The sequence below is a fragment of the Triturus cristatus genome, chromosome 2_1 (assembly GCF_964204655.1).
Source record: "Triturus cristatus chromosome 2_1, aTriCri1.1, whole genome shotgun sequence".
Taxonomy (NCBI): Eukaryota; Metazoa; Chordata; class Amphibia; order Caudata; family Salamandridae; genus Triturus; species Triturus cristatus.
Window position 1 is genome coordinate 986,646,790 of NC_140581.1, and position 15,761 is coordinate 986,662,550.

At 42.4% G+C, this 15,761-nt stretch overlaps 1 protein-coding gene across 1 annotated transcript in view; it reads right to left on the bottom strand.

Moving 5' to 3' along the window:
* SYNPO2 (synaptopodin 2) overlaps positions 1 to 15,761 on the bottom strand; it is a 579,691-nt gene that overhangs the window by 164,463 nt on the left and 399,467 nt on the right. The window contains exon 2 of the mRNA XM_085634327.1: positions 2,245 to 2,396. Coding sequence (XP_085490453.1) covers positions 2,245 to 2,396 — 152 coding nt within the window. The remainder of the gene's footprint in view (positions 1 to 2,244; positions 2,397 to 15,761) is intronic.

Consider the following 15,761-nt stretch of genomic DNA (forward strand, 5'->3'; position numbering starts at 1 on the left):
ATTTGATTTAAAGTATTCATTTCAGGATCTATGAATTCATTCTTTCTCCAACCAATTGTTCTAGAAAACTTCCATATAAAAGGTCAAATGTGCAGAGGCTGCTTGTTGGGCATCTGTCATCTCAAGAAGAGAATCCATTGCTGAGCCATAAATGTGACTGAAGATGGCTTACCTTGGAATCTTCTGGAATTCAGTTTGCACCACTTCAGCTACCAAAACCAAAACATGTGACCACTATTTGGTCAGTGCATGAGAGAGTTTGGGAACTAAGGGACAGCTGTAAAAGTCATTTTTACGGTTGCAAACACTCTAATTCAGAGTGTGCTACAACAAAAATGCTTTTGTATGTACTAATCCCATTTTAGGATCGGGTAAACGTTTACTGATTCCGAAAATGGGATTGCAACTCTATACCGGTTCAGTATTTGGAAGAAACATATTGGGGCACCCAAACACCGAATTGGTGTCATATGCATCAGTGTTTTGCACCTGAAATCTGGTTGTAAAGCATTGAAAAATCAGCCACTCCTGAATTTGGGATGGTAAGACATTTGCAAAACGGGATGGGTCACCTTCGGACCCCTTCCCAATTGTGAATGTTGAAAAAAGTTTGCTTGGGTGTAAGCAGTGGTCCAAGGGACAACTGTCAAATCTCAAACTCAACTTTCTTTAAAAAAACTCAAGCAGAGCACCGTTTCCTTTAAGGAAAATGGGATACCTTAAAAAAAACATTTAGTTTATTAAAAGATGATCGCAGACATGTGAGTATGGTAACCCGCTAGCGGGTCACCATTTGAATGATGGCCACCAATTGGATTGACTCTCAATTTGTGACCTACCTTTTTATTATTTATGAGGTAGGTTGAATTACGATCCACTCTGAATGAGAATTTTATAAGCCCTCTTATTTGTACACAGTTTGGGTTGTAAAATCCTTGACTGCAAAATTCGGCAAAATTCCAACCAGTTTTTTGGCGAGCAGTTATGTGTACATCTGACCCCCTACAGCCTGATCTAGAGTTTGGTGGGTGGTTCTCCATCCAACAGGGTAACTGAAGACTTTATGTCTGTCCCCCTGATGGACAACTCTTAGCCAAATTCATAGATGACTGCTGGCCCGGCAGTGAACTCTGTACCTTGAAAGGAACCCTCACCATTGCAGTTCCTGTCAAGGTACAAAATGTTTTGTGGACGACACCCATTGGTTTTGCTGACTGTCAACCACATTTTAACAAAGGTTTTGTTTTGAAAAAGATAAATCTAATGACACCTATACCTTGGGAGTAAGGGGGAAGTCTTTATTTGTTTTTGTCTGACCAAAACCTAGTGCTGATGGACAAAAGAAAAGATATACCCTGTCCATCCTAAATAGGGTGGGTGGTGTAATGTCCTTACTCTCCTGGCCCCTACTCTTTCGGGCCGTTGGAGGAAGCTTTCTGTAGACAGACCTAACAGGGGTTTCATCGATGGAAAGCTAGCAGTCCTCCCAACCCCAAAGAGGACAGGCAGAGCATCAGTTGGGCGGACAGGGTACTACTCCATCGCCAAACTGTAAATCTGACCCTTTTTCTTTGGGGATGTCAAGTGAAATATCAGAGAACACCACCAGAATAATCAAGGGAAAACACATTTAAGAAATGTTATTTACATCATTTGGATTATCATATATAAAAGTCAAACTAAATGAAAATTACGTTTGAAGACTTCTATGCATGCCTAGGAGGATGCCAGCTCTTGCCTGGTCAACAGTATCTATGCGTTCTGCTAGATGGAGCAGAAAATATTCCATGTCCCATCATCATCTCAGAATAGATTTACTGATCCGTTCTCATCACATCTATTTTACCAGTATGTACAAACCTTGTCTTTTGCACTAGCTTAGTGTTCTTGAATTAAAAGCTTGCATTGCATTTGTGTGAGTCCATACACCGCATTCACACATGGGTAGTGTCACTGAGCGCTCTATGGTAAAAAGAAAGGAAAACACTAGCATGGCCTTCATGCTATTCCAAATTATATGTAGCACTACACGAGGAAAAGATATATATGTGAATTTATGATCTTTTTAATTTACTACCATTCCCTTTCAATCTGTATTGCTTGTTTCATTCAGTATTCATTTGATTAGTGATATATTTATATATGTGTTTTTACCTTGCACGTAGTAGCATCTTCGATAACCTTGAAAATAGTTTGTATTTGTTTAGTAAAGTAAAGCACAGTAATTAATTCATTGTATTGTACCTTTTGATGAGCATCCGAAGAATGTCCTTTGAGTTACTTATGAAAGTGACGACTCGCGAGTAAGGTAGGCCCAAACAAGGGTTGCCATTAATAGTGACCACTTCATCCCCAACGCATAGCCCAGCTTTCTCGGCCGTGCTTGGACTCCGAATCTGCAAAGTGTAAAATAACACGTTTATCAGAATAAGATAATTATACAATTTCCAGGTCCATTTTGTAACAAACACAACTATGGCTTCTATGTAAAGTATGAGCATGTAGTGTGTTTAAGGATTAAGAGGTTTAATCTGACAAGCCTTCACATTTATTTATTGTACAGAGTATCTTCTCCAGGTCTATTTCCTTAAAATGGTAACACGAGATTTGTCTTTTTTTCTCCCATAGCACAGAGTTAAAAACAAATATTTCAAGATTTAACAAGACGGAAATAGCAAATATGATGTTAAGAATGCATCACGTTTTCACCGTTGTTCGTTTTCCAGCATTCCACTTCCTTGTCACTCACTCCCTCTTTACCTTCTCATCCAAGGACATTTCATTCCATGGACCCAAGATAAACTATTTCCCTAATCCCTGTTCTCTAGGTATTGTTTTTCATGTGCAAGCAGCCTTAATACTAGATTCTAAATCCAGTTATTCACTGCCACTACTTTACAAAAGTGAAAAAACAATGGGTGTTTTGCTCCTGTGACATCAGCAGCGGAAATGTTTGCCTCCCAGGGGTTCCCTTGTTTAGAACACAATACACCCACCCTTTCCCACCTCGCTAGGGTAGCCACAGACCTGAGGGAGGCAGGAGAACTTAGAAAGTGAATTGTAATAGCAATAATGTCATCTATAGTATCACTTTGCCCTTGTTAGATGTAATACATAGGCATGACCTCAAGGAAAACCAGAGCCTATAACCCTGAACACAAAAGCAGTATTAGATGCAGGAGACCAACAACAAAATTAGTCATCAACTTTCTTGAAAAAGAACACACAAACTACAACATTGAATGGACAGTCCTAGAAAAATGATCCAAACAAGGAGAAAACTTTCCTGTCAAGAAAGTCCTAACAAAGGAAGAACAAATGATTGTGTGTCTGTCTACAGTACAAAGAGGCCTCGACGATGGGGTAGAATGTAATATCCGATAAGCACCCATCACGCCTATTTTAAATAACATTAATGAAATGGTATATATTATCAATAGAGGAGCCCTTCACCAGCTCTCACAGCACAAAACGTGTCTAAGTATCTGTGTCATAATCTCCAGTAAGTTGGGTGGGTATCACCTCAATTCAATGTTGTTACAGTTCTATTTGATTTTGGTTTAGCAAGCATTTCGATATTATGCATTCTGTGGTTACGTAAACTATAACAAAATACTTCAATGTTGGACCCCTCACTCATATATATGTGCTTTAGGGTCCTTCACTACAATCTGTATAATTCCATGCAGGACGAGACAAGTAATTACGCTGCTGCAACAACACAGTGACATCATCAGGTTCATTTTTTTTTGTTGAAACATTTTTATTGTTTTCCAAATCAACAATCCAACGTTCTGTCCAACTTCCCCATCCCCCCCCAGGAGTACTGTTCATTACTCAGCGATTCCCCGTGTCCAAGAGAAGTACCGTCCCTCCCAACCCCAACTCGTTCCCTCCCCTTCCCACCCCCATGTCAGTGCGCCCCCATCTCCTACCTCTCCCCCGATGTGCCCCCCCTTCCAAGTAAATTATGTACGGGTGCTCAACCCCTCCCTGAGCAAGCAGACCTTCCCTCTTGTCCAGGCCTCTTGTATGTGTCCAGGGACCGCCTCCATTCCCATCTCACTCCCCAGTCCCCCCCCCCCGCCTCTTGCCTATCCGACGTGCTCCCCCCGTCCCCTACCTCAACATCATCAGGTTCATATCGTTGAAAGTAGATGCACGCCACCACAATAGCATGGCAGCATTATCAGGTCAGGCGGTTAGACGCAGACGCATGCCAACCAGATCAGGTAGCAACAAACACATTTATGGCATCATAAATAGGTTGCTACAGGGTCTAGGAGGTACAGGAGTAGGGGCCAATGGAAGCAGAGACAAAATTACTGAGTTATGATTGGTGTACTCAATTTTTTGCCAAACTGAGCACATTAAAGTTTCTCCTACTAACTGTATGCTTTTCAAATTGCCACTTAACAATTAAGAATTGCATTGCTGTTTCCGGATCATTAATAACTACATAAACCTCTAGCAATATAGTGTTTGTAGACCTTTCAGGAAATGCCTATGGGTGGTCAAGGTTCTGAAATATGTCCCCAACCAATTGATGCGCTTGATAAGGGTAACACATATTGATGTTTTCTATAAAGTATGTAGGGTCCTACTAGATCCTGACTTTTGGTTAGTTTTTAGCCGTCTCCCAGGACACCACAATTGTAAATGGCTTCTAGAACCCCTACCCACACCTATCTCATCCATGCATATTCCCTTGTCAAGGAGCACATGGTGAACCCACTTTGCAACACTGTTGCTGGTGAAGGAACGAATCTTATGCTGAAGTATGCCACCTAGTGTACATGAGCGATCCATATCTTTTTTTTGTAAAATAAAAAGTAAACAGAGTACAAAACGTCTACACAGACTGACTTCAGCGCTCTGCCTCCATCAGCCACATTCCCTGCAGGTCTCTGCAGACTCGCTCTGACAAAGAGTTCAAACCTGCACTCACACAGCTCTTAGAAAGCATGTAGATGCTGCACCAGCTCTCAACCTCATGCAGAGCGAGACCATGGTGTGGACGGTGGTGGGGGTTTGATTAACAGGAGGCCAGGTACTATTTGTTTTTTGGTCTCGCCTGACCCAGCGCATGCGCTGGTCTGGCGAGACTTATTGAGAGGGCTCCAAAAAGTGCTACCAGGCCAGCCTAGAGCTACAGTGCATGTGCGCGCGTGCCGCGCTTTACCGCGATTAATTTCACTTTCGTGGGCGCTTTGATGTTTGATCATGATCGCGATCGCGATCTAACATCTTATGCTACTTTTACACAGACAATACTCAGTTCTTTCTGAAAAGATTTTCCCCTAAAGATATTGAACTAATGGTCAGTGTCCCTCAGGATATTGAAGTATGAATGTAACTCAACCACCTAAAGCTGAACCCACTTAAAAAGGAGTTCCTACTGTTTATTCTCAACCAAAAGGGTTGTCTCACAGTATTAAACTGTAAACCTTCAAGGGCAAAGTCCTCAAAATCTCTTGGTTTTGACTCGGATAAAAAAACTTTATCTTCAAGCACATGTCAACACATTTCCAAATGGAGCACAATTCTATCTCTGACTCCTACTTGCAGTTATATTCTTTATATGAGTACCAGAGTTTCAGCTAGTTATACAATGCCTTGTAGTGTTTAGACACAACTATGGAAATTCCAAAATTCAATGTAATTTCAAAATAGCATCCTCCACGAGAATTATCCTTCCATGCAGCTACAATAATGGCCACAGCACAAGAAAGGTCAAACATATTTAACTAATTCTGGTCTCTCAGAGGGGATTAACCAAAAAAGCGAAGAGCATCTTTGAACTAATCTGCATCATGAGTAAAGTCATATTTTAGGATTCCTATTACCTTGCCCAGAAACGGACTATTGAGGTGCCCAGCACATAATTTTGAGCTAGAATAACCTTCTCCTTGAGACAGGATTAAGAAGACAAAAACTGCTAACTATCGTCCTTGGAAAGGGACCACTCCACCAGATATCAGAACAAGGTCATCTGATCTTGACATTAACAAAAGACATGAAGAGTCTGCTTTTTCATCAACAATTCCAACTTTTAAAGTCATGTATTACTATAAGGGAAATGTTCAGAATGGATGTTGCATCTACAATCGTGTTTGAGCCCATGTAGCCTTCATATTCTATTCACACTCTAAGATTGTTTTTACTTTTTTGTATCATATATTCCAATTTATAATAGTATTATATTTAAAATTAGATATTGGATAATATTTTCAGTCGATTATATGAAAATGTTCCTCTGAAATGCGTTCCACCGCCAATTAGGTCTTGCCATACTACACAAAGATGCTGATAAATACATATACAATAAAACAAATCTTTCAATATTATGCTCAGCTGTAATGGCTCTAAATTGAAGATCACATAAAAAGTAAGGTGCTTTGTGTAGTGTGGATTGTTGAAAGCCATTCAAAGTTTATCACTTAGTATTTGTCGAGTCAGTTTTAGTTCAAGCAATATGTTGGGACTCTGAATTCTGTTGCAGATCATCATTTTCCCATTCCACAATGGCGGTGCTTTAAATCAGCAGTTGACCTCCTGAACCTAACAAGAGTTTGACCAGGGGATTAGTACCTCGTACATTTGAACCACCTTATTAATTTTAGGAGTTTTAAATGTAAATTGGAACAGTATCTGCTAGATTTTCCTCCCTGTTTAACTGCAGCCTGAACTATTTAATTTTGAACTTCAGCAAAAGGTGTAAGAGGGCATGGTATTGTATAAGTTGCCTGTTGTCACAATGTTTTTAAAGATGTATTGAATATATTGCAATTTCTCATGCTGTACATGTAGGTATATTAAGGGTGATATCCAGTAAGTTTAGGAGAGGGCCAATCTGTTATTGTGATTATTAACATTATCTATTGTTGCACTTGGATTGTTGGTATTGATTGTTTTGAAGCACTTTAAACAGCTCACAATGCATGTTATATTATTTCTAAAATATGGTCAGTAAGTAAATATCTCCCGCTGGCGAATTGGACTTTTAGCTAAGGACCTCATAATGATGCTGGTAGGACGAGCTTCCAATCGCCATAATTTCAGGCTCGAGACGGTCTGACAAGGAATCGGCGGTCCCGAAAGCCCAATTTGGATATGACTGCCGTGCAGACGGTTGTAAACATCCCTTTTTCCATTTCTGCTTGTGCTGCAACCCAGAAAAGGGCTGAGGCACAAGCTGCAATTGAAAAAGGCATGTTTTTGCACATCCATCCACCGTGTGCCAGGCACCCTGTGGATGTTTGGAGTGGCACCACATGTGCCCCCAGGCCACATAGCGGAGGCCTGTGGGGTACAACGGGCCCTGCTATGGGCCCCCAAAGTCCCTTTCTGACAGGCTTTTTCTTGGCTGTGGGACTGCCATGAAAAGGCTGTCAGAAAGGGACATCGTACCCCCTATGGCGGTACCTGCGCAGGCACCGCCATGATTGTAGGGATCCAGGTTCGACTGACACCCCGACGGGCTTCTTGTCACTTCACCCACTGGGGTCCCACCGACTGCATCATAATGCGGCAGTCGGACTGCTATCCTGGTTGTCGGGCGGACCGCCACTGACGGCCTGTCGGTGGTGGTCCACCCGACATCCTAATTGGGCCCTCAGGCTACAATACAATTTTGCAAAATGAGTGACAAAGCGCTAGATTTCATATCTAGTCCATAGTGTTGGTTTATACCACCCACAAAGAGACTTTAAAATATAGGTTCAGGGATATTGCTGCATCCCTGATCTGTTGTAGGACAAGATGCAGCATGCAAATGCCACAACAAACATCGCTGGCATTTTTAAAGCCTGTTTCTAATGTTCGCTAAGTCACATATTAAAAGCGATTTGGAGCCCATGTGGTCTAGGTGTAAATGTGTATAAGTAAGTTATACCAAGTATGAAGTTTGTAATGTCTCTGTGGTAAAACAGTTTAAAATTTCACTGAGAGATGCCTCTCTCCTTTTAACAGGGTAGGCTGCGCGTGCACAACTGAGATAGATTTCCGTAATCTTGGAAAACGCATTGAAAAGGACTTTCTCTGATAAGTATTATCACGTCAGACAATTGCTACAAGTTTGTGGAGGGTCATGTGTGAGAAGTTTGTGAAGCTAGGATCAGGAGAAGAACATTTTATCAACTTGCGCATCCTAGTACCTTATGCCTAGATACTAATCACACCTCTTTAATTTTACTGAGTACACTTCTTGCCAAATGGCTAGAGGTACTTGAAACTGATAGTATTTCCAAAGTGAATGTCACCCACCAGCCATGTGGCTCTGGGGCTGCAGGTACATTCGCCCCAGGAATGCTTGGATGTTTCCCATGAACAGCTGCCTTCTGAAAGGATGTTGGTGCTGTTGACCTGGTTTTCGAACCCTTTACTATAATGAAGAAGTATGCTAAGCTAAGGTCAGAATCCTTGTACTTTATTTTTGTTAAACTGAAATTTGCTTTTGATACCTTTCCACCCAATCGATTATGGCATGCACTGGCTTCCCTTGGTCTCCCGGCTGATCTTTTGAACATTATAAAAATCAGTGTGCACACAAACAACTTTGCTAGAGTCCACTGGGATAAGAGTGGCAAAATTATCAAGGCCTTCAAGGTCAACCAGGAAGTCCTAGCTCCAACCTTATTTAACTTCTTCATTAACAGTGTGATAAGCAGGATACAATATTGTTCTTATGATGCACCTGTTCTGGGCATAGAAAATACTTTTACACTATTATTTGCTGATGACATCCTGTACATTTATTGGGCCTCAGTTGAGTTACAATATCTGTTGGATCGCTTCCAAACTTACTGTAATGGTCAGGGATTAATCATCAATGAAGCAAAGAGAACATATCTGGTCTTCACCCCATAAGAAATTCAGGGGGAAGCTCGTATGATTAACCTGGCAATGGACAGCGTTTCCTTCTCTGTTTATGTGGATGTAAGATTAAGCGCAAATGGGAAGAGGGATAGTCAGATATCTAAAAGTAACTTAATTTTGGCTCAAAGATTGGGCTATTATTCATTTTACAAGAGAAATGGCAGGTAAGCCTGTTTCCCATTCAATTCCGGTTTACAGGGCCCAAGCTCCCTCTGCAGTACGTTATGGGATGAAGTTTGGGGTTGGTTCAACACTGAACAGCTGTTGTAGCAAAAAGAAAGTTTTTCAAATCTCTTCTTGTCCTTCCTAAAAGCACGTCTAATATCGCTGTATACTATGGTTCGGGTTTATATCCACTTGATGTTTTATTGTCTTTAATACTTGGGCTGTATCGAGTGCACCTCTAGATTAATAAAAAAAGATCTAAAAAAATACACTATGTGATGCATTATTCATCAGAGGCTCTGACAATTTGGAAAGGTTTAAGTTTGTTCACAAATATCTGGCTAGCTAGCTCTGGCCTTGATTGGGTGTGGAGTAAACCAGAAGACATTAAGGGTCTGATTAAGATCTTGGCGAACGGGTTACTCCATCACAATGGTGATGGATATCCTATCCGCCAAAATATAAATCTCATAGGATATAATAGGATTTATATTTTGGCAGAAGGGATATCTTTTACCGTTGTGACGGAGTAGCCCGTCCTCCAAGATCTAAATCAGGCCCTAATTCTCAAACCGCCCTGCTAGTCAAATCTTATTATTTGTCTCACTGGGAGCAATCAATTTTGTTCTTGATCTTTTTGGGTAGGCTGACAATGTTCTTCATTTCAAGAGAGAACGTACATGTGAAGGCTATTTTGATCTTGTAAAGCCACAATATGAAAAAAAATCTATCTTTCCAATTCTGCATTGATACACTACAGCTAACTACACTCACTCAGTCTTGGAATGAGAATAGTACCTCTGATGGCCACTGTCCATCTTGTGGACAGGCTGCTAGGACTGAATCCCATTTCCTATTTTGTGCCCTTTTTATACAATATATTGGAAAATATACTTGTTATCTTGGTTGAAGATCATTAGGGTCAAACAAAAGGGGATTGCGTATTGACTATGCAAAACTGCAATATCACTAGTTGGAATTTTTGTCATCACAAAGTATCTTTTCTTTGCTTCGAATCAAGAAATAAATGTATTATTCTAAAACGATTTGTCTTACACATTGAATATTGGAAGGTTGAATCTTAGGGAAGAGATACTGTAAGTTGATGAAATTATTGCCCTTGGAGGATTGTAAGTATATTATAGTTTTATAGGATCTAGAATGTTTTAGTTAACAGCATGTATGTTATCACTATGCTGATTGTTTTAAGGAACAATATTCAAAGATACACTTTAAAACTTGAATGCCTGAGCTCCTGGGAGAGAATGTGAGGAGAAAGAAGATGGAGCGCAGCACATACTTGGGAGGGGTTGGTTGATGAGAAGTAGGCGATCTCAGTTTTGCCAGAGTTCAGCATGGAACAGCAAACTATCGGCCATAAAGTAGCAGATGACTGTGAAACAGTGTGGCATTTTGGCTTGTATGTCGCAATTGGGGAAGTAATGAAGTTGAATAGAAGAAGAGCATTTGTACATCATTGGTGAATACATAGTAGGGGAATCTGGATGCTGAGATGACCTTGCTGAGGAAGTGATGCAAAGAAAGAAGAGATGGGGACCTGCTGCAAAGTCTTAGGAGAATATGATCCGAGGTGGGTCAGGTGGTAAGCTATATGAGACGAAAGAAGTAATATAGTCCAAAACTCAGGAATATCACAAATTAATGGCTGCTCCAGCTACACGGGAAACAATGGCCACTATTTTAGGAAAGGTGACTGTGACAAAAGTGTTAAAGGTGAGTGAACTTATGGGGCAAAGGTCTTTTGTTCAGAGCAGTTTTGAATGAGTGAAGACAGAATAAAACACAATTGACACGACTAAGTACTTTATGGATGGGGAGGCACCCTGTTAATTTAGAGGTTTGGTGAAAATGGCTATGAGTGAGAAAAGGTAGGAGTCAGGAGCAGGGGCTGGTTCCAATGTGAGCTTCAACTTAAGGAGAATCACAACATAATTTGTAGAGCATGGGCTTTATAAGCTATTTAAAAGTGCTCGGTTGAAACCTTGAGTGAAGTGGATGAGTGAAAAGTTAGAGAGAGAGTAAGGGCTTTAATGATGTGTTGAGTGCTAGCCCTGTGCAAGGCTAAACCTGTGTATTGGCTACCCAGTGCACAACCAGACATGATCTATAAGCATCCATACTGTATTTATGAGTCGTGTAGGAGTGTCTGGTAAGTGGACAGCCAGCTTTTATATAGATAACCTTGAAAAGGAGGCATCAGAACATATTGGGTGGCATCCATATCTCAGCTTTAGAAACACATTTATCATTAATCATACTAATAAAGCATTAGTGTATTTATTTCTGCTGAGGGAGCCCATGGCTTCATGAGAGGCAAGGGAGGGGTGCTGTTTACATTTAGTGTAGCAGCCCCAGATCTGCTGTGGACCAGCTTGGAGGCTTTGATGCAGCTGAAAGACCTGGCATTAAGCCCACAGTAATGTTTAATGACAGTCATCCCCTGGTGAGCTACCATGTATAACACATAAAAACCAAAGTTCAAACAAACAAGCTTCTCCCTTTCTAGGACTTCCCCAGAAGGTTTTCTGCTGACTTTCCAGTTACTGGCGCAGCTGCTCAACCCAATACCAGAAATAGACTTTAATATACTTTGCAAAAAAATCCACTGCAGGGTATGTACTGTAGATAATGGATGTATGACGTAGTTTCAACATTGCCAGACCCAACTGGCCCTCCTCCCAGTTTGGGAAGATAATGCAACTCAACCGGCGCAGGGGCGTCCACAGTTCGCGCCCGCTGGAACCGCGAACATTTACAAATAAGGAGTGGTATGCCTCTGTGTTTATCCTCCCGACAAGAATGCTCACATCAAACAGCACCAGGGGGAAGCCATGAGGTGACCCGCCTTCTGCACGTTCAACTACATACATCAGAGTGAATTATGTTTTGTTTTCTTCTTTAAATTTATTGTTTGAAACACTGTGAGCCCCATAATCACTGTTAACGTTCATCTTCCCTAACATCTGGAAGTAGTACATGTACTAGACAGCTGTGAAGCAGGAGGCTCAGATGCTTTGGGGACCGCAATCCTTAAACTGACTTATTAGCAATGCTAAAATATACCAAATTGCTTAAAAAGCCTGGGTGACGTGCATATGCACAAAATTGAGTAAAATGCCTCAATGGTGCTAATGTACATTTAATTGCATAATGAGCCTGCATTGTGCTATTTAACACATTACTATATATTTTCAGTGTGTTTATTTTTTTTGTGGTGGTCATTTCTATTTTGTGACATCAGAAGTTAAAAGGTGTATTCTGTCAATATGGGCGAAAGAACAAAACTATGTGTTGGTGGTCAGTACTGTTTTCTGGCATTACAATTAAAGGACATCTTTTTTTAAAACAGGCAGAATAATAAAAATTGATTCTTGCTCCTGCAAAATTACACAGACCCACACAAAAAGGACTGGCGCAATCTAGCACTACCCCGAAGTACTCAAATAGGGCCCGTTTATGGTCTGGTGCAAAATTAGCGCCACTTGGACAGTGTATGCAATCGAGCAGAGAGTGGAAAGTAAGCAATGTTATAATTATCATCATTATAATATTCATCATTAAGCACCTAACAATATCATAACGGGACAGAGTCAGCCACCAACTAAAATTGTAAATAGGGGGGCCTATTTACGAGGCTTGCTCCGCCGGAGTGTAACTTTTGTTTTACGCTCCGGCGGCGTTAGCCTCTTAGTCATATATTTCAGGTGACGCAAAGCCACTCTTTGTGGTTTTGCATGGCCTCATTGAACTGGAGTAAGACAATGCAGTGCAAGTCGCTGCCTTGCATTACTCTGTGTCAAGGAGGCGTTCCATCAGGGACGGCTCCTCCTTTAAGGCAGAGGAGCGTCGCCTCACCCAAAAAAATTGTCTCGAGAGAAGGAAAAATGAAATTGTAATAAAGTTAATTTATTACCATTTTATTTTTCAAAACCCAAGCTGAGTGTCAGGATGGGGGGGAGGGCTTTCTGATTTCTGCAGCAGTGATGGGCAGGTACTTTAACAGTTTAAAGTGGGCTTGTCTTTTTGGCGGGCCGTCTTGCGGTGGCCTCCCAGACATGCACATTTCAAACCTCTCTAACCAAGCTGTGTAAAACAGCTGGGTTAGAGACAGCATAGGGCTCTAGAGTCGTCGGGAGCGCTGAAGGAGGTGGCTCCATCCAATCCTGGGGCTGCTTTCATGCTGCATGAGAGCAGCACCAGGATTGGTTACTGCAGTTTCCTCGGTCCCGCGTTGGAGCCTGCCTGCCTGGAGAAAACCAGAATGAGGAGGACGGCTCGCCAGGAAGGTAAGTGGAATTATTTTTTTTAGGAGAGGAGTTGGCCTAACGGGCGGTCGACCTCAAATCTGGGGAACTGGGTTCGAGTCTCGGATATTGACGCTAAACATCCTGTGATTCTGGGCAAATCACTTAATCTCCCCGTGCCTTACAAAAAATTAATGTGTCCTCGTGTAATGCAACTGGTGCTATGTAAAGCGCTCTGCTACCCGATTCGGGTAAAGTTTGCGCTATATAAAAATCTTTTTGCTTTCATTTTTGACCACCACCCTCCGTACATGCTAGCCGCCACTGCGATTCATAGGCATTGGGGTGGGTTTTCCCACACAGCATCCATGGATTTTGACGCTGCCCCAGATTTACCTAATCATGTAAACCTGGAGCAGTTCCAAAACCTTACGCCTCCCCAGAGCAGACATAAGGGCGAGAAATATTTTTATTTCATTCTGCAGCACACATAGAAAGAGGAAAATACCTCTCTGGATTTTTTGTGTGCTGGAAGGTGCCGCTCCCTGCACAAAAACCATACTGTCTGCAACGAAGGGATCCTTGCACCATGGTGCATGTGTGTCTTCCAGTAGCGGCTCCTGGAGAGAGTGCTGCGGGGCACTGGGATGGGGGAGGAGCAGGGTGGGGGGAAGTAAACTACGACATACGGCCAAACAGAGGTGAGTAAACAAATAAATAAATAAAACGAATTTCACAGCGCGTGCTGCATTGCCAAATGCGATGCAGCCCACGCAACAAAATTTGTTTCATTTATTTGTTTACTTACCTCCGTTCGGCCGTATGCCGTAGTTTACTACCTCCCACCCTGTCCTCCCCTGCCCCGCCACCCCGCAGCACTCCCTCTAGGAGCCGCTACTGGTGTCTACATCGGAGCTAGGTAGCAAACTGTGCGCCAGCACAGTGGGAAAGGACAGGAATGCACCATATTTTATAAATATGGTGCATTCCTGCCTTTTCACATTGGCGTAGGGCAATATAGCAAGAAGTCTCACGGGGCTGCCCTATGCCAATTCCTCATAAATGAGGCACTCGTGTGGCTAGCACTTTAACCTACCTTAATTAACAGGCCTCGTTGGTTTATAGCAGTCAGTGAATAGTGTGTTTTTTATTACGTGAAAAAGAAGTCAAGACTCACATAACAACCTAAGCTTAAGAAGTGAGGCTTAGCATATAAGAATTTGTTTTAGTACTGTGCATTCTTAGTGGCTAGGGTCGCCCCAAAATTGGTCACTTTTAAAAGCATGATCAAAGAATAAAAGTGTTCCTAAGGATTTCTACTAATACAGTGTTTAAATTGGTTACAAATCCTAGAAGCTTATTTACAAGCCCCTTGCGCCGCCAGTTTTCGTCACTTTTTCCCATGTTAAAAGTGATGCCCCAGCAGCGCAAGGGGCTTATAGATAAGCCTCCTAGATGCTTATAAAAGCAAGAACGCCACTGTTAGATTTATTTTACATATCATGGTCGTCCTTGACCCTCATCTGGTCTTATATCCATATTATCTCCTGGCCCTCACAATGGCAGAGGGTTGGGTGTAAATCCAGCCACTTTAGAGTAAATGCCCCTATTACAAAATAAGTACACTGTCCCATTTAATGGCAACTTTCATTGGGTATGGGAGTGTTCCCAATCAAACCAAATATGCAATGAAACGGCCCTGGAACAGGAACCACGGTGGCGTTGGGACTCTTTAAGTTTCACTCCTGCATGTTATTTCTCATTCCAGGGCTCGAAACCTTGTGATGTTCAGTATTTGGGGGAGGAGAGATACCTGCCAAAATCGCTATTCCTGCCTTGGTATCTCATCTCCACTTATTGTGAGTCTAGGAATCTAGTGATGATGGCTCCTGTTGGGAGGCACTCGACATGTTGATGGAAGATATCTTGTCTTTAAAGTGGGCCTTGTCACGTGGTTAGGTGGAGATGGTACAGAATTTCCCTCGAGTAGGCAACAGCAAAAAGGAGCCTGTTCATGTGTTCTTCAAATTAGGCTCCTGGAGTTTGCAGCGTGATTCGTTCCAAATGGGAACCTGATGATTTGCATGAGAGGTACTCTGTAGCTACTGGTGTGTCAATGGAATATCTCTAGAAAGGCGGGGTGCTTTGGCCAGATGGTCCATCCCCGCTTCTCGGCAGGGTGCATGGGCCTTCCCTGCTCTGGTCCTCCTTCCTCGCTCCTGCCAGAGGAGACGGTGTGGGGGCGCTGATGTTGCGGTGGCCCAGTCGCCGGGGGCAGGGTTTGAAGCTGGAGGCCTGAATTCTTGGAGCTGCAGGGCCATCGGTGTTCCGGCACTGCCCCCGCTCAAAGGCAAAAGCCCTCACAATTTCTCGACCTGTGGACCCATTTGGACTGGTGTCACAGGCAAACTGCGGACCCCCGCGTCCCTGTGGCCTGAGATGGGAACCTCCTGT